The 23560-nt window shown below is 38.1% G+C and overlaps 1 protein-coding gene across 1 annotated transcript in view; it reads left to right on the top strand.

Moving 5' to 3' along the window:
• The first annotated feature begins 2549 nt into the window (after positions 1 to 2549).
• The window catches only part of PSMD14 (proteasome 26S subunit, non-ATPase 14), a 48618-nt gene continuing 27607 nt past the window's right edge, over positions 2550 to 23560 (top strand). Inside the window, exons 1-3 of the mRNA XM_052792040.1 lie at positions 2550 to 2764; positions 7976 to 8063; positions 10767 to 10818. Of these exons, the coding sequence (XP_052648000.1) occupies positions 10771 to 10818 (48 nt within the window). The 5' untranslated portion in view covers positions 2550 to 2764; positions 7976 to 8063; positions 10767 to 10770. The remainder of the gene's footprint in view (positions 2765 to 7975; positions 8064 to 10766; positions 10819 to 23560) is intronic.

Here is a 23560-nt window from a genome sequence, read left to right as displayed (position 1 = left end):
ACAGCAAAAGAGTAAATAAAAAACTTCTGTGGATTAGCATTGGTTAGACTAAAACAATGAGGGATTCAGTAGCACGCAAGAGAGTGCCCTTCAGATTAAATGACAATTTGGAAGTGTTTAACAACATATGGTCTCTTTTCTTTGACATATACGATTAAGAATATATCTTTTTTATATCAAAATATAAAATACCATCTGTCATAAGTACCAACTATGATACTGCCTCTATATATCCAATTAATTCACTATACTTTCTAATGTAAATATTTCTCCTATTTTCTCCTTTTTTCTTCTTCTGTAACTATATTTATTTATAAAATTTCAGTAACTGTATATATTAAAAAAAGTCAATACTATGACTTGAAATGTAATGAGGAATAAGAATGAAAGTCTGTTTCACTCTGTATTTCAAAGGAGAAGGGCCAAATCTTCACATGGTTTGAAATGACATACCTCTTTTAAGTCAGTGGGTATAGGTAAATTACAAAGATCTAACTATCTTGCTTTTCCTTACCATACACATTAACCCAGAGGAATGCTCACTTTTCATAAATATTTTTGTTTCTTTCTTTTTTCAGAAGTGTGGAGTTCCTTAAAGACACATGACTGCAGAGTGACAATTGAAATACAATGAGTATTTCTCATTAAGGTATCAGAATTCCAGTGAACATGAAGGAATAAAAGGATTGCTCTCGAAAACACGGTACAAATCAGGAAAATATATAATGCATTTCAGTTCACTGAATTAATACTTTACCTTTTTAATGTAATCACACACCAAAAAAAGAGAAAGAACCTTTGACCACATAATTATTGTAATGACTTTTGAGAACATTAAAATATGCAAAAGTCTCAAAATACAGTCTCAAGACTGTAGGAGCTAAGTTTTTGCCAGGTTAAAACAGGAAAGAATGTAAGAGCCTGTTTGAAGCAGGGTGCAAGTTTTCTTTTGTATAAGACAAACATACATAGATAAAAGTACACACACAGACAGACATACTTACGTCTTTACTCTGTTTTTCTGAATAATTTGGCTGTGGGTGCAGCAATAAACTGCACTAATAGGTTTTTCATTAGTAATGTGAAAAAGAAATTAGTGACCCACAATACAAACTACATTTTAAGCCTTTAGCTTTTTAAGAATCTTTTGGAAATTTTAACTCTTGTGATTCCCTCAGCCTAATAAAGATCTGAAAAAGGATGGAAGAGACAATTACAGGAATATTGTTTTTCAAAAAGATTGCCCCTCTTGAAAAGCAGAATAGCAGGTGTCATGGTAATACACTTTTTCTTTTGATTCATTTTACACATCATGGTATAAAAACCTAACACTTCCGAGTTTGCTAATGTGTCATGGAAGGGGTGACCATATCTGTCTGAGGTTATCCTAGTATAATTTATAACATAGCACCTTTCCACCTGCTTCCATATAGTTGCCTGTGAGCAGAAAATGCTGACCATCTTGTAATATTACACTCTTAATTCTTAAAGGGGCTTTCAAACCATAATGCTCTTCTCGCTCATTCGTGGTGGAAACTTTATACGCAGTCCTAATAAATTGCTTTTATAGGTTCTTAAGTTGTCCAATACTTTCTAAAATATTTGTAATATTTCAGTTGCTAGATACAAATTAACTTCTAAAAAATTGTATTGTTTTAGCCATAATGAGCTCCTGAGGCACCGAGTTCCACATGTTCAAATACTGTCTGAAAAACTATTTCCTCGGCCTTGTATTTTCCTCTTTTAATTTACAAGAGAGTTTTTGCTCCTGTGTTAACATAATAGAAATTCCAGTTTGCTTCTCTGCATCATTCATCGGCACGCATGCTTTTATCTGATTATCTCTTACTTGTCTTCTTTGTATGGCAAAAATTGTCACTCTTTTCCATTTCTGCTTATGCTGTTTTTATACAGATGACCATTCTTATTACTCTTCTCTAAATCATCTTATTTTCTGTAATACTGTATTTGAGAGGAGTACATGTGGTACTGTTCCTATTACAGTAATCCTTCTTTTATTGATTTGATGACCCATTTGTTGGCTCTTCTGCCATCCTATCGTCTAGTTATTTGAGCACAGGTGCCATTCAGCTGCAATTTGATTCTGAGCTACGGACAAAGTCAACCCAGAAGTTAACTTTACTGCAAAGCAGTTTAAGCGCTTCAGTTCAGCATGTGCCACTTCCCACTCTGCGTCACTTAGAGACCGCGTCGCTCTGAAGGCCTCTGCTCCCAAAAGTAACTGTGACAGCTACGGATTTGTCAGTGCACAATCCAGCCAGCACAACGGACAACGCGGGTGCGACCACGCCATCCCGCTGCCTCAGGAGCTTCTCAGGCCCCCCACTCGCTACTGCCGCCAGGCTCTCAGCGGCTTCAGGCCCAGACCGGCCACAGCTCGCCCTCTACTCTCGGAGCGCCGGGGTACCGCCGCGGCCCACCCGCCCCCACGACACCCGGGAGAAGGCCTCCTTTCTCGCTCCGCCCCACAGAGAAGAGGACGGTTTAACGGCCGCAGCCGCTCCCGGGCGCGATACCGCCGGCGGCACGCGCCGTTGCCAGGCGGGCCGCGTTGCCATGGCTCCCAGCCCCCCTTCCCCTTCCCTTCCCCCTTCCCGGGCTGCGGGACCGGAAGCCCCCGCCGCGTGCCCTTTGAACCGGGAAGTCCTTGCGGAGGCCTGGGCGGACTCGGTTTGAATGAAATCCGGCTGATTCACGGCGGCCCGGGCTGAGGCGGCGCGGCCGGGGAGGGGTCCGCGCGGAGGTGAGGGCCTGGCGGGACGGGCGCCCCGGTCACCGGGATCCCAGGGGGCCCGGCGCGGCCCGTGGGGGCCTCGCTGCGGCGTGGGGCGGCCTCTGCGTGGCGGCGGCGGCGGCGGCGGCGGGAGGGGGGCCCGCGGGGAGTGGGCCCGAGCGCCGGGCAGGGAGGCGGGTCGCGGGGACGGGAGCGGCGCCGTCCCCTCCGCGGGTAGCCTCGGGTGGGTGGCGCGGCTTTCTCCCCGTGGGGCACCGGCCCGGGCGGGGAGCACGCTGGGCCCCGCGGGGCTTGGCCGCATTTGTGCCGGTCGCGCCCGAAGGAAGTTTGGGCGACCTCGGGCAGCGGCGGTGCTGGGGCGGCCCGCCTGTAAACAGGCGGCAGGAGGCGGCCGGGCCGCGGGGTACCCCCGCCGCCGGAGCGGGCCGCCTGGGCCTCGGCGCCTCACCGGCCCGGGGCGGCCCTGCCTCTTCCCGGCCGAGAGCAGCCGTCGTGTTTGGCCTCGGCAGCGCCCGGTTTTGCAGCCGCTGGCCGGTGTTTCGGGGCGCCGAGTGCCGCGGGGGGTGCCTCCGAGCGGGAGTTTATCCTGCGGGCGGTTTCCCGTCAGGGGGACTCCGCGGATGGAAACGCTGCTGCTGCCGCTTCTGGGGCGAAGCGCTGCGACCATCCCCAGCGGTGTGGGGCTGGAGGTGCGGAGGGAGGGAGGGGGAAGCCAGGGCAAAGCGCTGGCTGGGGTGCGGGGAGGAGAAGAAGTCTTTAATCCGTGTCGGGAAAGACGAAGCGGAAGTAAGTAGAAAAGGAGCGATAATAAAAATGAACAGTGCTGTCTCTAGTATGCAGCAGAGTTACGTGTCGTTTTTGGAACAAAGTTATGTGACATAGTTGGATACTTGTAAACAGTTGACAAATCTGAACGTGCACTGATGTCGCCTCTTAAAGTTGTGCTTGTTTCCGGTACGCTGTCGAAAACCAGAAAAACAACAAGGATCGAGATCGACTTCTCTTAAAAAAGTTTTATGCAAATGTATTTGAAAGCTGTATATAGCTGAAAAGGTACTAGGCAAGCTGAAAAGTCTGACAGGTTTGTATTAATTGTAAAGCTTTCACCCCCTGTGAGTCCAAGGTGTACTGTATGCCTCGGATGTAGGGAGTACACTTGGAAGAAGTTCCTGCTGAGAAGAGCACTGTTTGTGAGCTTGTGTTATGGAAACAAGGAAAAGGTCTGTGTTTGTGAAGAAATCCAGAAATTGGCTTGCGGATGAATTGCTTCTGAACCACTTAGTCTGACTTTGAGCACCTAGGTTTTGCCCATAGCTTAATGGGTAACTTGTGGCATGTTATAACAGCTGATGGAACACATCAGGGGTATTCATTTGAAGACAATGATAAGTTAGAGCATACTTCAAAATTAACATTAAATAATACCAAAATATAAATTAGTTTGTAACTTTCTTGGAAGTGTTTCAATCTTGACAGGCATTATGGAGTGTATACTAATAGTAGCTACAATTATCTCCTAACATCTAGGATGATGGGAAAGGACAGGTAGTTAGGATACCTTGAATAATAGAAAACCAGTGTGATGAGTACTTGCTGGCGCTGGTGGCGGGAGACAGTTCCACAACACTTGTGTGTATACCCCCCTCTTCTGCAGAGTTCAGAGAAGCTTATTACTTTACGTATAGCATAAAATTAAAATTAATTTTGTGAGGTTTTGTGGTGGTGTGATTTGTTAATGAATCTTCACTTACCTGTAAGTTTGGTGTGGATGTACTTAAGTCAGCTTGGGTCTGGGTTACTTCATTAACTCCAGCGCAGCAATGAATGTAGTAGAATTAGGTTCGCTGGGCTTCTGGATATCAGAAAGCAGAGTCAGAGAAGCTAATCTGCACACTTTCTGGTCCAGCTCAGGTTTATTGAGATTGAGGTCTATATGGTCCAGAAACATCGGGTTTACAGAGCTGAGCGCATTTTGGAAGCAAAATAGTCATGTAGCTCTGGACTTGCGCTACTGAGACTGCATTCATTCATGGCATGGTTTGTCTTTAGCTTTAATAAAAAAAAATTAGCATCAGTTTTCAGTAATTTGTTCTTCTCTTTCATATAAAATGTATAGGAAGATAGACTTCATGCCCCATTGTCACATGTGAAGTTTCTGTTCTGGTTCAAGTTTCTTTCATTCGGTGTTTGTTGACTTTACCTGCTGTGAGTTTTTGTTCTTTTCTTGGTGAAATGATGTTTCTCTGCAAGATGCAATTCCTCAGCTAATTTACCTTCGTAGCTGTTTATCATCCCTAGTGAAGTTGAAATTGTTATAGTTGGAGCAAAAACCTTAAACAACTTTTTTAGTTGCTTTTAATAAAATTGTTAGTTCATGTGCCATGTGGAACTTCTCAACAGGACATCTGGAAGTGCTTATACAAAGCTTAGTATGTAGTCTCAGGTGGAGAAACTGAGTTACCAAAGATGAAATGATTTGCATGAAGTCACTCAGTTTACAGATTGCAAAGTGTGGAGTAAATTGCTCTCACCTGAGTCTAGCCTGATACTCTCTCCATTAACAGGGCAGTTTAGTAGCCAGTGTTTTCTCTTCCATGTATGTTGAAGCTAATTTTGATTTTTTTTTTTTTTACTAGAAAGTTGTCAACCCAGGAGAACCTTCTTTCGTTGAGGGATTGTGTCATGCAGTGTTAATGCTAGATAAAAATAGTGCGCTGTAGTGTGAAACTCATGTGTCTCATGCAAAGAGATACAGTAATTTAAGACTGTGTTTCAAGTTGTTTCAGCACATATTTTGAAATCCATGCCAAGTATAAGCACAGTAGCTATTGGTTTATACCTATATGTATACATACATGTGTGCATAATGCATTTATATAATTTCATCCCTATGTTACCTAAGGAAAAAATATTTTCATTATTAAAAGTCAGCATTTAAGTCGCCATTTAAGTGACTTGAAAGTAGTAACCGACAACTGAATGGTGAACCAGAGCCCTCCAGATGGACAACTCTTGCCAATTATTACAGTTACCTAACAGTAGTATTATGAACAATATTAGACATGGGCTTAAAAAATTTCTGTTTTCAGATCAGTTCTGAGATGCTCTGTGTATACTTCCACTGCATTATTAATAACCACAGACTTTTCTCTTTTGAGGCCAGGACAGTTAAAAGAAAATTGCAATAATGGAGGTTTGGGTTTTTTAAATACCATCCTATGATCAAGGTTTTTTAGCTGAGATGTTCCAATCATGGACATACACAAGCAGAGAAGCTACTTAACTTTTATTTTAAGCCATCAGTGACCACATTGATCTCAATGATGAGTGCATGTCATCTAAATCCTGCAGTGCACCAAATGCAAGTTTATTATCATTATAACTGGCCTTCTGCAATTTTCTGATATGGAACTATTTGATATGTGTACTCCTTTCCTTAAAGCTTCACTTAAAACAGAGATTGTTAACTCTTCCTTGCAGACAGAAGGAAATATTATCAAAATACTTTTTGCTGACTCTGGAAGGAAAGGAGGTGAGACTTACTGTGAACTGTTTGTTTACTTTTCTGTGGTTTTTATATATATCTGTAAGTATATATATGTGTGTGTCTATATATAGAGAAAAAACAACAGGTAAGTGTATAATCAAAACTAGCCTTTTGCACTTTGCAGCAGAGAGGGGAAATTCTCAACTATCGGTTAACATGTTCTGTGCCTCCCCCAGGGAACTGACCAAGCTCAGAGAGATCTGTTTCTTTAATATCCTTGTAGGAAGTGGGGAAGGGAATGCAAGATGCCTGGGTGGCTAGCTGGTTAAAAGTGAATTGGGTTGTAAATCTGAAGCCCGCTTGTGAATTGGTTGCAGTTTTGTTGCAGCCTGTGCTAATATAACTGCTGGCTGTTGTGGTCCTGTCTCATCTGATCTCTCCTGGATCTTTTTGTTATGCAAAGCTGGCAGAAATGTAGCAACTTTTCTTTTACTTCTTGGTAGAGTTCTACCCCAGCCTGTCAGCACTGAGAAACTCTGACTTGTTCTTTCTCCTCTTACTTTCCAGGAAGATTAGCACATCTTCCTTTGCTCTTGTGCTTCTTGGAGATAAGGTTCAGAACAGTCTGTGTTAAATTACCTCTGTTACTTTAAAAAAAAGAAACCAAAACCAACCAAACACCAAAACCCCCTACCAAAAAAACCCCAACCAACACCAAAACCCAAAGGCATTCTTTGGGCAGCTTCAGCTTAAAGAATGATTTGACATAAATGTCTTCTGGAGTCTGGATTAGCGTTAGAAGGAATCAGCTCTTCCAAGACCTCTTTTTCTGTTATGCCAAGACAACTGTTTCTGGGATGCAGTGTGAATCCTCTCAGAGAAGTGAACAGGGTTAAAACCAGCATTTTTGTTAGCCTATCAGTTTACTGCAAGGCTGCACAAATGGCTGTCCTGGCAGTACTGAGAAAGCAGCATCAAGTTGGTAAGCAGCAACAGCAGCTTCCCCACTGCTCCTTATGTTAACATTGACATTGAAAAAAACGTCTATCAAATCATGGCCACAGATCATTTCACAGATCTGTTTTAAAACACTGCACTACAAATGATTGAGTGGATGCAATTAGTGGGCAGTGTTCTCTGGGAGGAGGATAACATGACTTTTAACTCCTAAACTGAATGTGAAGCAGCCTTTCTCAACCTGAATTCAGGTAAACCTAAAGACCTCTGTGACTTTCCCAGTCACACCAACTGCTCCTGCTGAAGTAAACAAGAAAACTGTCCGTACCTGCAGACTGCTCTTTACCTGTGTGCTTAGGCCATCTCAGCTATGGCAAAATCTTCTGAAATAGTAATAAAGGACCATAGTTTCAGTTTCTAACAACATTTTAAGTTATTGATTAGCTTTAAATTGCTTAAATGGGTTATTAAAATACTTTACTCTTCCATGTAATTTTGAGAAACTTGGAAACTTCTTTCAGTGTTATGGGTACTTGGGCAAGACATGGCATGCACCGCTTCCAGGGATTATATGGTACAAGTAAAAAACAAAAACAAAAAAACCAAACAAAAAAAAAACCCAACCAAAAAAAAAACCCCACCAACATTCTTTTGGTTATTCAATGGTGCTTTGTCCTTTTGTAGGTCATCAATGTAACATTTCTTTTTATATGTGCTACTGTTTCTAAATTTTACTGGTTTTCTGCCCTTCCCCTCCTTTCTATTTCCTTCTATAGGAAAGAGACCTGCTGGCATCATCTTTATAGTCAAAAAGTGGGAGCTGTTGCTGAGTTTGTTCTGTGATCACCTCTTGCTGAGCACCAGGTTAGAAATGCATACTTGCTTTATTTGTAAATGCTAAAGTTATCTCAATTAAGGTCTAAAAATTTTGCTCAAGCTGTTTTAAGGTTTACAAAAGCATTATTTCATAAACGGAATTAATAGCTTAAATAATATTTGGGCACAGTGGATTAACAAAAATTAAAATTGTTTTAAATTTGTATTGCTAACCTAAATTCTTCAGATGTTTATACAGAGTAAACAAATATTTTTAGGTCTAAATGTACTATTAACCTACTAAAACACCTTCAGTTACAAATAAGAAAGTAAAGTATTAGTTGCCAAAACTCTAACCAGAGTCAAGCCACGGAGCTAGCGAAATAATTTGCAGTGTATCTAGAACTGATTTGTAGAGATTTTCTCTCTGTGCTACTGTCTTGAGAATCTGAACATGTACAACATGTACATAGGTAATACATCTCATCAGCTTATCAAAGTTGCTGTAGTTGTAGGGAAGACCAGTTTTATGGTTACTGGTTGTAGAGACTAAGAGGTTCTGAAAATAAACATAGAACCATGATTGATTAAAATAATAATGTTAGTAGTTTAAATCTACTTCTCAGCTACTCTTCAGCCCTCATTAGTGTCATGAAAGATGAATCATTGTGAGTTTCAATGGAGGAGTATCTACCACAGAGGGGGTAAAATGAAATGTAGTTGGTGTTAATTTGTACTTGTGACTGTTTTATTGAAGTCATTTACCATGTTTTACATAATAGCTTTAAACAGCAACTTAACCTTTCCGTGGAAATCCTACAACTTGATTTGGAATTTACTGTAGTTCAGGACAGAAAAGTATATGTACTTTGTGTCCAACTTTTGCCTGTAATCAAGAAGCTTGGTTTCAATGACTGTGTGAAAAGAAAAGCATAACCATTGACCCTTTAATAAACCCCTTTTTAATTCATATAGTGCCAAGGTAGCTTTAAGAAAGTACTTGGAGTTAGTTGAGGCTGCAGTTGTTGGGTTTGCGTATTCTACAAAATCAAGGGAGTGAATCAAATGAAGCTAATAGCTTGTTAGTACATTAAACTGGGAAAGTGAAATTAGCAAATGCAGCAAGTTTTATTGATCCATGTGTCTTAGATATTGTTGTTTGAAATGGGTGAAATTCCATACATGATTGAAGTAGGAGTTAGATAATCTTGTCTAGTAGTAGGTTCAAATGCTGCCTCTGTGTGTGTTAACAAGAAACTTAAAATACTTGTTTTAAACTTAAACTGAAATAAAGCCCGTTACTATCTAGCCAAGTAAAAATATTAGCAAATTTCAGAAGGAATAATGAGATGACATTCACCTTCAACATAAAGACTTTTTTATTTTTAATATACAAAGGAAATTTATTTTTCATTAAAAGTCCAAAGTTCTTTTGCATAATTAATTTTAAAAGAAGGTTCTTGAATTAGTATTGTTAATGCAGTCTGTTGAAATTATGTATGTAATTCTCTTATGTGTAATGTAACATCCATTTGGAGGATGAATGTATTTTGGAACTATCATTACTTGCTGTTCTCAATTGCTCTTATCACCTGAACAGGCTTTGTTGTGTTGTATTAAAACTTGTGCAGTTGAGATCATAGCTTCTGATGCTTTACTTTGTATCTTCTATTTCACAAATAAAATAAGCCAGTAAAATTTACTAATGTCTGTAAACCTTGGAAATGGCTTGATTTGCTGAGAGCAGCTGTTTAAAAAGTAATATTCAGTAGTTTTTGTTTATTTTATCACTGAGTTTTGTTGTATAAACCTAAGAATTTGAAAAAGCCAAGTAAGCAAGATAAAGGTCCGTTACAGCTAGGACAGAATCCTTTCTTAGATGTCCACAATTAAATACTAGATTACTTTTCAACAATAGAAAGTGAATAAACTGCAGAGATATAAACATCAGTGTATTTTTTTTGTTTCAGTTGGGCACCTTAACAATTTTTATTCCTGGAGATCACTCCTTTGAAAGTTGCAAGATAGAAAAGCTTTGGTTTTTTTTTTTTTTTTAAAGTAACAAGTTAGTTGCGTTGATTGGAATAATCTTGCACTAAAGCAATGGCACACACAACATGGGAAATGTATTAAATGACTGTACTGTCACTAGTGTTCTAACTATATACACACTAAATGTTTACTTTACAGTATTTCTTTTAGTATAATGAGTTCATTAAAAAAAAAGCTTTTGATGCTAATTCAGAGATCCATAATCTGCTCAGTGTCTTTCACGTGTAGTTTTGATGATAACTGACAAGCTGTAAGTTAATTAGTGCAGAACTTACTAATGAGGATGCTAAAATCCTTACTTTCACATTTTTATTGATGCTTTCTGAACAAATTGGAGTAAACTTGATTGTATGTCTAATAAGTTTTAGGTACTTCCTGGATGTAGGTGCTGTTCTTAAGCAACAAAAATCTCTCAATTAATTGAATGATAGGAAAGTTTTGAAAAGTTTGACAAGAGTGCTCGTCTTCAGAAATGGGGATAACCCAAAACCAAAGCAATAAAACAAGGTCTGTTAATTAGCATGGAAGACAGCTTCTTGAATTAATATGTGGTGTTAATTAACAGGAAGTCTGATGTTGTGTTGTAATTACCACCAATATTTTTGACATACTGAGTGACTGAAGGTGAATTATATAGATAGCAATTTAGTAAACACTTCAGAGCTTGGGAACATTTTTCCTTTGTTTCTGTTTTTCTAGAAATATGGATAGACTTCTGCGACTTGGAGGAGGTATGCCTGGTCTGGGACAGGTTAGTATATAGCTTGTCAGTATCTTCTCTTTAATATTAATCAATTCTGGAATATTCCTTTTATTATATTTAAAAATGGCATTAAACAAAAAAACAGAGTTCATAGTAACAATCTCTAACTCTAGAGATGCTATGTAAGTGTATGCAAATCATTGTTACAGCCTGACTGGGTTTTTTTTGTCAGTATGAACTCTTGTGTTGGCACTGAGTTTACAGAATGTTTACAAACCTTTCATTTGGTGTCTGAACATTTTAAAGTTTGGATTGAAAAGCACTGGAAACAGAATAAAAATAAGAAATCAATTTCCAATAACACGGATTTTCAGAACATGAAGATTGTTCTAAATGGCTGAGCATACCCACTTGCTCCTTCATAAATGATATATTTCAGTCCATGGATTACATTGTGATGGGCATAATAAGATACTGAAGTATATCTAAATTTCAGGAGGTAATTTGAGTTGAATTTATCACTTGCAGGTAGTTGTAGCCACCTATATGTGTGTTTTATTGTGTCTTCTCTTGTTTGCTGTTGTCCTCACTTCTGTAACTCTACTCATAGCAAAAAGGCCTCCCTGGCAGCTGTCCTGTTCCAGTGGGAGACCTACACGCATTGTATGGCTTCTCCTACCACTAGAGCAAGTCCTAGTGCTTTTTTCCTTGGCCAACTGGCGTGGCCAGCAGTCTTCAAAAAATAAAATCGAGCTGATCTTATTACATTGTACTGACTACTGTGGATACAGGAAAAAAAAAAAATTAGGAACTTCTTTGTCTGAGGATTGTAGAAAGAATTATTTCCTTAAGGAAAGGGCCCCAGTGTAATTTCCTTCGTAGTCTTGGCTGGTCTCAGTAGCTGGCCTTTCTCTGCTTTCCTCATCTGCCTCTGGGGCTCTGCTCTAAGTTGAGAATCCAGACTCTTGTTCTTCTGGAGGAATCCGTTCTGTTTGTCTTAGGCTTCATGATGTGTGTGCGAGTGTGCTTCTGGGATGATTGAAATTGCTAAACCCACAGTTTCTTTTGGTTGTGTGTAGTGTATTTGTGTCCAGTATAACTAGGAAAGGAGTGGTTTAATACTGAAGCATTTGGTGAAATATTCTGAGCTGATTTACAGCCTCTAGGTGTTTTGCCAAATAAGCTGTAACTTTTGGTGCATAATTTTTTTTCCTTTTTATAGCTGAAATTCTATTCACGCTCTCTTAGTGAATCTTCAAGCAGCCCTCAGTTATTTTTAGTTTCACTTTCTTAAACAGTTATTTCTCTTGTTCCTCTGAGCTGCCAGCCTGCTTCATGACTCTTCATTTTTTTTTAACATCTGCGCAGTCTAATCACTCAAGCTTTCACTTCTTAGTCCTCTCTGAACTTGACGCATATCAAAGCTGTTTTTCAAATTTACAGTTAACTCTCTCTGCTGCTTTCTGAATTTCTCAGCTTTAAGTTAAAGCTTGCTAGAAAATTGTGGCAGACAATAGAACATAACATTCAGAAGAAGCTAGCTGAACTCCTCTGGCAGCTTTGGCCTGCAAAGCTGCTCTGTGTTTGTTTAAATATGGAATTGTCTCTTAAAAGAATTGATGAGTATGTGTTGGATTAAAAAAAAAAGCAGAAAAATGAATTGCTCTTTATGCAAGTTGCTGCTTGCACTGTATATCTTGACTACTTTTGTAGTCTTTTGGTTTATTGAATCAGCAGGAAGGCTTTTCAAAAAGAATAATTTTATGTCCTTAAAATATGGTGTTTCAATGGATGTTTGAAGATCACTTCTGTTCTGAATATTGATTGATTGATAATTGAGATTGAGAGATAATCCAGAGTGAATCAGATGGCTTTGAGGTGGAAGAGAGGAGTTGGGTATTTCTTGGACATACTTTGTCCTGCTAGAAAGTAAACAAAGTTGTTACCATTTGTTTGCACTAGAGTGTTTTAAACAACTCTACAAAGCTTTTTGTTTGTCTTATTGCTATGTCACAGTTGTTCTGTCTCTGAAGGTTTTGCTTTTAAGGTTGAACATAGTAAAAACATCCGTTGAGTGAGTTATTCTTTCTAACGTAAGAATCATCTGCATGTGTAGTCCCGTAGAAAAACAGAAGCATTTTCAAAGTAATTTTATAACACAATTTGGGGATTTTTTTTTTTTTCTTGTAGCTAGGGGTTTGCTTAGCAAAAGGACTGCATCACATAAGGTCTGGGAACAGTCCCTGTGATTTGCTTTGTAACTAATGTTCAAGTAACAGCAAATGTTTGGTCAGCACAGTTCCTATTTGAGCTCTGCTAAGGGATTCTTTCTCATTGACTTGCCTTAGCTTCTTCAACAGCAGTTACTGGGTTCTTTCCCCCGTGGTAAAACCACCTCTATTATCTTGTTTGGGTTTTGTTTGTTTGTTTCTTCGTTTTCACACTCAAATATGTTGTCCCAAGTGCTCTTTGGATTCATGTTTTTACAACTTTTTTTGGAAGTCTTTTCTTGTCTTGCATTCCACTTGAAAACTGCTTTCAGTGAATTCATGGTTCTTTTCTTTTCTTACTACTTGCTAGTTCAGCATGCTATTGAGTGGCTGATTGGCCTTTAATGTTAAATTGTCCAGGGGTGGTCGGTGCTAAATTCTGTTGACCCTAAGCCTGTCTTCATATGGCTAATAAAGAAATCTTTTAAGGAAGTGATCTTAAAGTGATATTTCAACAATCAACTTTCCTTCCAGTGACTTGTGGCTTAGAAATTTTGAGCCATTTCCTCTCTTTTAGTCTTAGATGGACAAAGGACTGTCTTCATGGGGCAGCAGGTGGACAAGAGAGGAGGGAGGAGAATCTGATAGCTTTTGGCATCACATAAGCCATCCACAGTATTTTCTGGCAGTGAACTTGGTCATTAACTTTGTGTTCTTTGTATGGGAAGGTACCTGTGTTTAGTTTTGAACTTGATAAATAAGACCTTCTTCGCAACACTGCTTCATGCAGAAATTGTTTTTCTTACATGCCTGGTATTGTAGGCATTTGAATTTCTGCTCTCATTATATGTGCATAAGAAGAATGAGTGATTGAAGCTTTTTAAAAGAATTGTGGGGAAACAGTTAAAGTTTGAAAGTGTTGTGATGTCCCAACCAAAATGCTTATTAATTTAATTTGCCTTCTGTAGTTCATGGGAGTTCAGATTTTGGCAACACCCTTGTTTTCCTTCTCTTGTATGGTCTCTTTTTTTTCTTCCTCCTGCCCCTTGTCATGTTGGGTTTTTTTAGTTATCTTCCCTTTCCTGGTTTATTCTTTTCTGTCTCTCCCTGTTCATTGCCCTGGAACACTGCCTACCACAGAATTTCACTAGTGATTTGATACTTCACTTTGCATTGTACCTTTGCTGCAGACAAATCAACAGGCTTTGTGGGGTATGTGAAAGCATTCTACTTATGTAGCAGGCGGGAATTTGGAGCAGCACTCCTCTTCATTTTGTACACTGAACTATTGTTTGCTAGTGAAATCAGTTCCGCATATGCCTCTATTAGGCAATCCTACTGCATACCATTTAAGAGTGTAAGTAAATTAAGTGCATTTTTAGCAGAGCTCTCTCCCCAACGCTTTCAGAACAATAATCCAAGCTATACAAGTTCTTGTCCATGCTAACACCTCCTGTCTGTTTTTCTGAATCCAGATGTGATAGGAAGCAGTGAAATAATTAATGACACTTTTAAAATGCTGTTGAAGTAATTTTTCATTACTTGATGGATTTTTGAAAACATTAATTTACATTGCTCTGTTGGTGCAGGCAACTGTTCTAGTGCAATAAATGGAAAATAAAACTGATTCTGTATTTCTGAATTAACATATTTGATGGTAGAGGGAAAGGGAAAAAATCCAAATGGGAAGGGAGGGAGAGACAGAGAAGTGACCTGTGTCTTATAAGGAGTGTTTACACCTTGACTTGGAATATAGAAAATAGAAGTGCAGATAGCTATTTTATTTGAATAATGGACTTGCCAATTAGCCATCAAGTGCTTCCATCTGTGAAATAGTTGATCAGATGGGTTAGCTGGGATGTTTCCAGATTAGGGCATTGTAAATGGCACTTGAAAACTGTCACTTTGATTATGAGGTTTCAAGCATTGCACTGCTTGATGCTGTAGAACCTTTTTCCCTCGTATTATCGTGGCTTTTTAGAACATGCTGATCCCATTTAGTAAATCTATGGCACCGTGGGAACTTGGGAGACCTGCCACTGATCTAAAGTTCTGTTTCATCTGCTGATCTAGCCAGGATCATTATTGGAAAAGAGCACTACTGGCTCAGTATTCTGCAGGGCTTCAGAATAAGAGTTGGTGATCTGGCAGGCAAAGGAGGGTCAGCCTTTCTGTAGATCATTCCCAATTAACAATTAAATGCAAGTTTCCTTGAGTTACTTCATTAAGCTGATGTGTCTCTTGAAGTAAATTATGTGTTCTAGCTGGCTAATCTGCATCCTAAGATTCCCTATGTAAAAAAAAAAAACAAAACAACCCTCCCTCCCCCAACAACAAAAAACCTCAAAACCAAAACAAACCCAAACACACCCCCCCATCCATCCGCTGCAAAAAAACCCCAAACCCCAAAAACCCAACCAGAAAAAAACCCAACACCTTAGTATCTTATTGAAAATTGTTTTGGTTAATTGATTTGTGAAACAGGTTGGGTTTTAGTTTGAAGGGTGCAAATGTGTTGTCTTTAATGTAATGAAGTGCTTTTTCTTTCGGAAAGCTATAGAGTGTTTTGGTGTCTCGGTATCTGTTGCACCTGCATGACTTTTTCCTTTGTGTGTCTCCTGGGTGTATATGCTTTATTTGGTTTGAGTTGTGGTGATACACTATTGTCTGCTTCTCACACGTATTTGAAGCTTCAGATACTCCTTTTGAGAATACTCTGCCAGGGGAATAAATCTGAATTACAGCTCTTAAAATTGTGCATCGTTTCTGTGCCATTGCTTCTGAGACATTTTCCAGCAAAGTTCTCAAGTACTAAGAATGTTAGTATTTCTAGAATTCCAATATACCTCCCAGTCGATAAGATGGTGTACAATTTGGGTGGGTTATTCCAGTTCTACTTTTTTTTCCCCAGAAGCTATCAACCCATTTAAAGAGTAGAAAAATTTTCTCAGTGATAAATGTTTTTTCATCCATTAGAAACATCCAACCTCAACTCCCATAAGAAGTTCAAAAGTCTTAATCGATTGCTTATGTTATATCCTGTAGAAAGTCTCAGTGTCAGTTTATCTAACTGAAATATATGATTTTGTTTTAAGGAGAAAAAACCACCATAGATATAGTAAACTGTGCTGTTTTACTTTTATTGACTGGGTGATTATTTTACTGCATTGGTTAGTGGTTTAATACAGGGCTGTTCAACGGGAAGCTTCATATCAAGTTTAGGGTACTGGTGTGGCCTGGGTCTGCTTACACTGGAGGTGATGACAGCTCTATGGGTAATGTAGGCTTATTTGAAAGTTGGTGGGGACTGCTAAAGGCTGAGTATAGTTTTCCTACATTTGAAATAGTTGAGTGATTGTAACATGACTTATATCCAAAAGTGCTAATGGGAGAGGGAAACATGGTAGAATTGGTTCAGGAACAGTCATATGATTGTACTTACAACACAGTGTGTACTTTGTGTGATAAAAGCTGCCTCAAAGTATGATGGGCTGCACTACAGTCATACCTTACATATTATTCACAAATAAACACAAACCTGAAAATAATAAAGCTAGTGGGTTGTACCTGAGGATTATCAGTTTCCTCTGATCTACTATTTTCCTATGAACTCTGGAGACCATTTTTAGCTGCCTCCTCTTGGCCTCAGATCTTAAACTTCCTTATTTCTAATAATTAGGCAATTAGTTTCTCTCTCCTCAATTTAATTGCTAGTGTAGTCCAACTGACTTTCCCCAGAAGAGACAAAGGGGCTTGGACAAGCAAATGAATGTAGCCATAATGAGAAAGAATGGGGGAAAAAAGACCAAACAAGAGCAGACATCTTGGTGCCTTTTTGCATTACATCTGTTTGCTTGTAATGTTCCTTTCTGTAAGCAGGAAACAGCCCCCTTACAGTGATTGATTTAATTTATTTCTCTTAGAAATTGTTTCTTCTTTCTGAAATCCCAAGCAGTGCTACTATGCAGCACCTTTGAACAAGGGCTTCTGTTTTCTTCTTGCAGTGTAGAAGAGTCCTCTTCAGTTTTTCCTGGAAGTTTGAAGTGTTCTTTTTGTATTAATAGTGGTGTGGGGTTTTATTTTGTTTTTAAAAAATGTTACAAACAACTAACCTTCCTACATATTGCCACTTGGTCTCCCAGTTCACCTGCTTGCGTCCAGAGGACCAGCTCTTCACAACAGAGAGCCTGTAGGCATATAGAACCCAGTGTATTCTTTTACATATTGAGTAAATCCCTTTTAACTGCTCTGCTGCACAAAGTGTACTTTAGGGTGACTTCAGACAGCACCTGCTGAAGGCTAACTTGCCTTCTTGGCAGAACTGTGTCTAGAATAAGGTAATTAAAAATCTGCATTAGAGCAAGACTTCTGGAGGCAGACAAAATGTACAAATGCTGACTCGTCTGCCTTGAGGCTCTCATTTCTAAATCCCAATACCTTCTGTAATGGTGATAGGAATAGATAACAGGTTAGTCCTGGTTTATTCTGGAGTGAAACTGACCTTTGTATTGTCTGGATTTTCTCTTTTCCCAGTAGCTTGAGGTTGTGAAAAATAGTAGTTCTTTTCAAAAACACATACAATGTCACTGAGGATTTGTGTCCCTGACCTTAAGGCTTTTTGCTAACCATAATGTTGTCATGGAATCGTAGAATGGTTTGGGTTGGAAGGGACCTTGAAAGGTCATCTAGTCCAAATTGTCCTTATGCTTGATAATGAGGAATATTAACTGCAGCGACACAGCATACCTTCCCTTGTTTTTTTGCATGTCTTAATGAATTTTTAGATTGTATGGGTAAAGAGAGAGGAAACACTAGAATGAGGAAGGATTACGCTTGGCGGCCATTTCATGCAACAGTTGTGTTGGGAACATTGCAGAAAGTCTGACTATTGCAAATTGCATCAAGATGATACATTTAAATAACTATATCATGAATACGTGTTAATATTGGGTAATAAATATTTATTTCTGATAAAAATTAGACTAAGTAGATTGACTTTCTGTGAAGTACATTGTAGTAATCTGACCTCAAAATAAATTTGACTAGCATAATTTGATGCCAAATCCTGGTAAGTATTTTTTTTTCTTAGTAAGCTGTAAGCCTCAGTCTTCGAGAATATTTTCAATGGTAGTATTGGAAAACAGGAGTGCTGCTTTCTGTAAAAGACATTTTAAAATTTTGACGGTTTGGGGCAATTAAATAAGCAAAACACATTACATTCTAGAGGTATATGGGAAATCCTGCATATGCGCATGTTGGTGGATTACTATACCTCTTCCACGAAACTGTTAATAGTGCAAGAGAGATTACTGATAGATGGATAAGATAGAAACATAAGCTAAACTTTGGTGGCTTCCTTTCTTTCTTTTTTTCTTTAACTAAAATTCTGGCCAGGTTCTCTGGAGTGTCCCAGTAAACTAGAGATTATTTTTGTTTTAAGTTCTGCTTAAGTTAAAAAACAAAAAACCACAGAAACAAAAAACCCAAACAAACAAAAGGTAAGTGGTAAAGTTTTGGCTCTGCACTGGAGAGGTGTTTGCAAACTGGTGATGCCAACCCATTTAACCAACTGCTCAAAGCTATACAAAGTTCTGTGTTCTATAATTTTGGGTTTTGAAGAGGAGGGGAGATGGCAAACATTATAGATTTCAAGTCCATCTATATTGCTGTTTATGGAGTTCTGTTATAAATGTGAACCTGGATAAACTTTTTTTAGGAGACAGGATTTTGTAAAACATACTGAGGCAGTTTTTTTACCTAGCCTGTTAAGGGGTTTTTGCAGATATTTTTAATTTAAAGTAGCAATTGATGCCATAATAATTCCCTAGTATCCCTACTCCATTTTGGAGTCTTATGAGACTGTCGATGAGACTAAACATATTACTACAATTTTTGTTTCATCTGACATATGGTGTAACAAGACAATGTGATCCTTTCAGAAATCTAGCCTGTTTGTTGAGACTTATGGTATTTTGTGGTCTGTTATGTATGCTTGATTATAATTGGTATAAAAATGGGCCTAAACATACAAACTGTTTAGACATAATGCTAGCTTCAAAATATAATCCTGTTGATGTGGAACTAACTGTAAAATTGTGTGTGTACTAGCTTGAAAACCACAATAAAATTTCAAATTGCTACTAATTAGTGTGTGATTCACAGTCCAAAGTAATATATTTTTCCCTTTCAATGAACTCTATGATTTTTCTAATTTTTTTATGAACTGGATCATTTTCTCTGTCATGACTGATCATGTTAACTTCCTGTACTGTGGAAAACGTAATACATGGCTTCTGGCGCTTGTCATGACAATTTTGCTAGAACCATTGAGATCTGGGAATATAGCTTACTCCCTTCGCCACTTCCACTGATGGAATACGAATTAGTATTTTCTCTAAGTGTATTGTCTCAGTATAGGAAAGATTGCTCCACAATCACAATTTTGTTTAGATTTTTAGGCTTGGCAATGTGTAAAAAGCACTATACTGATATAAGAAATCTCTTATTCTTTATTTCAATATATCATCAGGTCATACCACTTACTGACAAAGGGTAAGTAGAGAAGAACAGTGGTACTCTGGTGAACTTTTAAGGTCTTTTTATTATCACTAATACCTCTTGCTCCTCTGCAAGCTTGCTTGAGTTTGTGTCCTCTCTGTAGGTAGTATTCTGTAATGGTTTTTTTCCCCTCATACCAAGCTATACACCCACCATTGGATTTACCTTCACAAAATGGTAGTTTTAAGCTCACTTTAAGTGCCTGATCTTTCCACACACCCTTTAATATGATAACTTATTATTATTTTACAATGATTGTCATTGCATTTATACCCCAGTTGCCCTTCTCCCCCCCCACCTACATAGTAAATGTCATGATTTTCTGAAACACTTGTTTTGGAGGAGGTAGATAAGAGGGAAGTGAAGAAGTGTGGAGGGGTGAATACTTTTTTAAAATTCAAAAGTAATGCAAGTTTTTTCTGTCTTGTTTTTTTTAGTTAATCTTTCTGAATTGTCTTTAGATATAACAGCTGAAAATATGTACTGAAAGGGTTAAGTCGGCATGAAAGAATTCATTTCCACTTTAATGACCTAGCCTTGCTGGGTTAGGACGATGGGGAACATGCTTCTGACTTGTACTCCTATTGCCAATTAACACCTCCTATAACAGGTTGCCTCAGCTAGTCATTGAAGCAGAGGCAGTAGAAATATTTTACATGCAGCTTGTTTTTCACACTAGTTGTTTAATACTCACAAATTTAAACTATTAAAAGGTTCTTTCTTACCTTACTGGGAAAGAAAGAAACACTATAGTGGTCAGTGTTTGCTTGTGTGTCCTGTGTTCACATTTAAATTGTTCCAATTGCAAAAATTAAAAAAAAAAGTAGTAATGATTGTAGCAGTTCTTATTTTACACAGAAATATGCTGTTTAGTGCAATAAAGCTAAGATTTTCTCTACAGCACTTTAGTTCACTGCCTTTTTTTATTACAGTTGCCCCTGCAAAACTGAGTTTCCTTGTTGAAACAGCTATGATGTATTTCAAAATCATCTTTTGTGCTGTTAGTGTGACACCAGAGCAGTGCTTAAGATCCATTTAAACAATAGAAAGTGTCTCCATTTGTGGAGTATTTCTCAGTTGCTCATGTAATTAATTAAGTCCACTTTCTATACCTATTTGAAAAAAATGTAAAATGGTACAAATAAAGAGCAGTGCTCTAAAATGACACTTTAGTTCACATTTAATCAGCAGGTATTTTAATAACATAATAAAATTGGCTAAATAATTGATACCAGTTCACACTAAGAGAAAGGTGGAGTAATATACCTAAAAGTGTTAACAAATTTGCTAAAAGGCCTGAGTAGATAACACTTCAAGGGATTAGTTTTTATCCTGTTAGAATGGCAAATGCCTTTAACACTTCGTCAACAAGGGCTGTCCAAGTAAAGGGCTGCTTTTTATGTTGGATATTCTCTTTAACTGTTTGAAACAAAAATAGTATCATGCATGACTTAATATTACAATGTAATCTTCTGTTCATAACTTGAATGTGATTATTTTTCCATTACGTCTTTCTGAATAAAACTAAGCAAAAATAATATGTATTTCAATAGTGGTAACTTAATTTTATCAATTGTTATTGAAATTGGGATTCTGCCGTTCTAAACAAACAAAACCAGTTTGGTTGGGTTTTATGAGATGGCTGGCCATCAAGAAGCTCATTTCACTGACTGACAGCATATACAGTTGATTCAGAAAAAATATCCATTTTTCAGTAAGTAGCAGAATAACAGTATTTTTTTCAGACTAGTTTTTTAATTTTAATAATTACTGTATCCAGCTTATACAGGAATGCTTGGGGAAAAGAATGTTCAATATTCCTTGCAGTTTCCAAATACCATTTTTCTTCAGTTCCCCAAGAAATTATCCATTAAAGCTGTGGTCAGGCAGAATGAAGGCAGTATTTGCTGTTTTGCAGTGAGATGGGCGCTCTTACAAAACTGTGCAGTGGGAGAACTATCTGACCTTCTTTGAATACCATAATGTAACCAAAAATACCAGCAGATCTTTTGCATTGCAGATACAAATGCTTTCTTGTTTTGATTTCTGACACCAGTTAATTTAATTTGGTACTCTGCTTCATAAAGATGGTGCTCCTTTGTTAAAGTTGGCAGGCAGTGCAGTTTATGAACAGTGATAATAGCACATGCTGTGGAGGGTCAGTGCAGAATACTTTGCCTCCATGTAGAGATTAGCTAATAAAGTCTTTCTTCCTCTTTGCTTCATGAAAGAAATGCATAAACTTCTGTGGAAGATTACCAGAAACAGGCCAAAGAAATCTTAAAACATGTAACCCATAGCTAGCTCCCACATACTGTGTAACTAGCACGCAGAAGCTGTGGCTGTCACTCCAAGGCTGTGTTAGATTATCAGCCATTCATGGAAAAGGAAGCGGTTGGAAATGGAAGTAAAGTGGTTCCAGTTTCCAAATGTCTGCTTTTGTCAAATGGCATTGTCTAAAGCCAAGTAAACTACTTTAAAGACCCAAGATCTACTCTGTTGCTTTTATCTGTTAAATCTTTAAAAGTTTTAGGTTAAGAATTTGGTGAACTTTGGGTTTATAATTCTCTGTAGAAAGACAAGTGTGTGCCTATAGTATTTTATGTGCCAGTTTATCTTTGGTAGAAAAATAATGCGAAACTAAATCTGTTGTGAAGGTAGATTCTGGACAGGTTTTGACCTATGGATCCTTTCCTTCTCAAAACTCCTGAATTGGTACATCAATAATTTCAGAACTCTTTTGAGCAGTTCATTCTAATCTATATTCAAAATGAAGGAATATTAACATGGAATTTAAACATAATTCGTACAGTGCAATGAGTTGTTTCCTTTTCTCAGAATTTAGCTAGTAATTGTAATCTCGAAGGAGAACAGAGCAGACTGAAAGGAGATAGTGAGGTCTTCACAAAAGAAGCATCTGTGACCAAGGAAATACTTAATATGTGCTGTATTTTATAAGATGACTGAGAATTAATAAATCTACATTATATTTGCATTGTATACTACCACAAGTTAATTTTTTAAGAGTTCAGGTAAATTGGTTGAACTGCATGGTAAGAGTGGAAGCTAATCTTTAATATTTTTGCTAGCTCAGGCATGTGCTTAAAGTGAAACAGTGAAGTTTGCAGTTAATATATCCTAATGCTTAGTGTAGTCATTTATATATTTAAACTCACACTTAGTGTGCAGAATCATTCACAGTGAATACTATGACTTTAAAAAGAAAAAAGATGCTAAGCTAGTTGACTTACACCAGTGACGCATTCCTTTATGAATTAGCAATGTTTCCTATGCTGAAAATGAATTGTTGGCTATGGGTGCTGGCAGCTGGCAGGAGAACTTTAACATAAGTTTTGAAAACAGAAACTACTTTATCTCATAGAATGCCTAAAGGATTGATAAAGTATAATGTTAAATATCCCCTCTTCTGGACCATCACCAAGGTAAACAAGCATTTGAAACCTCCAAGGAGTATAGAAATAATAAAAAAACCAGGAAGGATTAGGAATGAGTACAGTAGGGTAACACCTTGCTTTAGTTCCTAGCTTTGCTTAAACTAAAGGTAATTTAGTTGCCTTGTTATGGAAACAAAATGTAATAATGTTTGTGGTTGTCTCCTCTCTAAGTGTTGAATCTGCTGACTGATTTTAAAATGGGAAAAGTTATGAGGGATAATTAAACTCTTATGAGTTGTGAATACAGGTGTCTACATAGGGGACAGAGATGTGATTAATGCCTCAGCTGCAGGAAGGCTGTCAGTGTGATCTGACATCTTAACAGACATTAGAGATTCCACACAAGGAGAGCCTATTCAAGAGCCATAGTCTGTGGAATAAACTTCAGTTCAAGTCCCTGATTTTTGAGAAGCTAGTTTCAATCAAACATCAACATTAGCCTTCCAGAAATCACAGAACTACTTATGCTAGTTCGGGGGAGATTATTTTTTTATGCTATTCCTTATTTTAAAAAATACTGAATAGTGTAATGGGATGCTTGCTTACAGTGAAATGTTAAACAAAATC

The sequence above is a fragment of the Harpia harpyja genome, chromosome 7 (genome assembly GCF_026419915.1).
Source record: "Harpia harpyja isolate bHarHar1 chromosome 7, bHarHar1 primary haplotype, whole genome shotgun sequence".
Taxonomy (NCBI): Eukaryota; Metazoa; Chordata; class Aves; order Accipitriformes; family Accipitridae; genus Harpia; species Harpia harpyja.
This window is presented reverse-complemented; position numbering and strand designations above follow the sequence as displayed.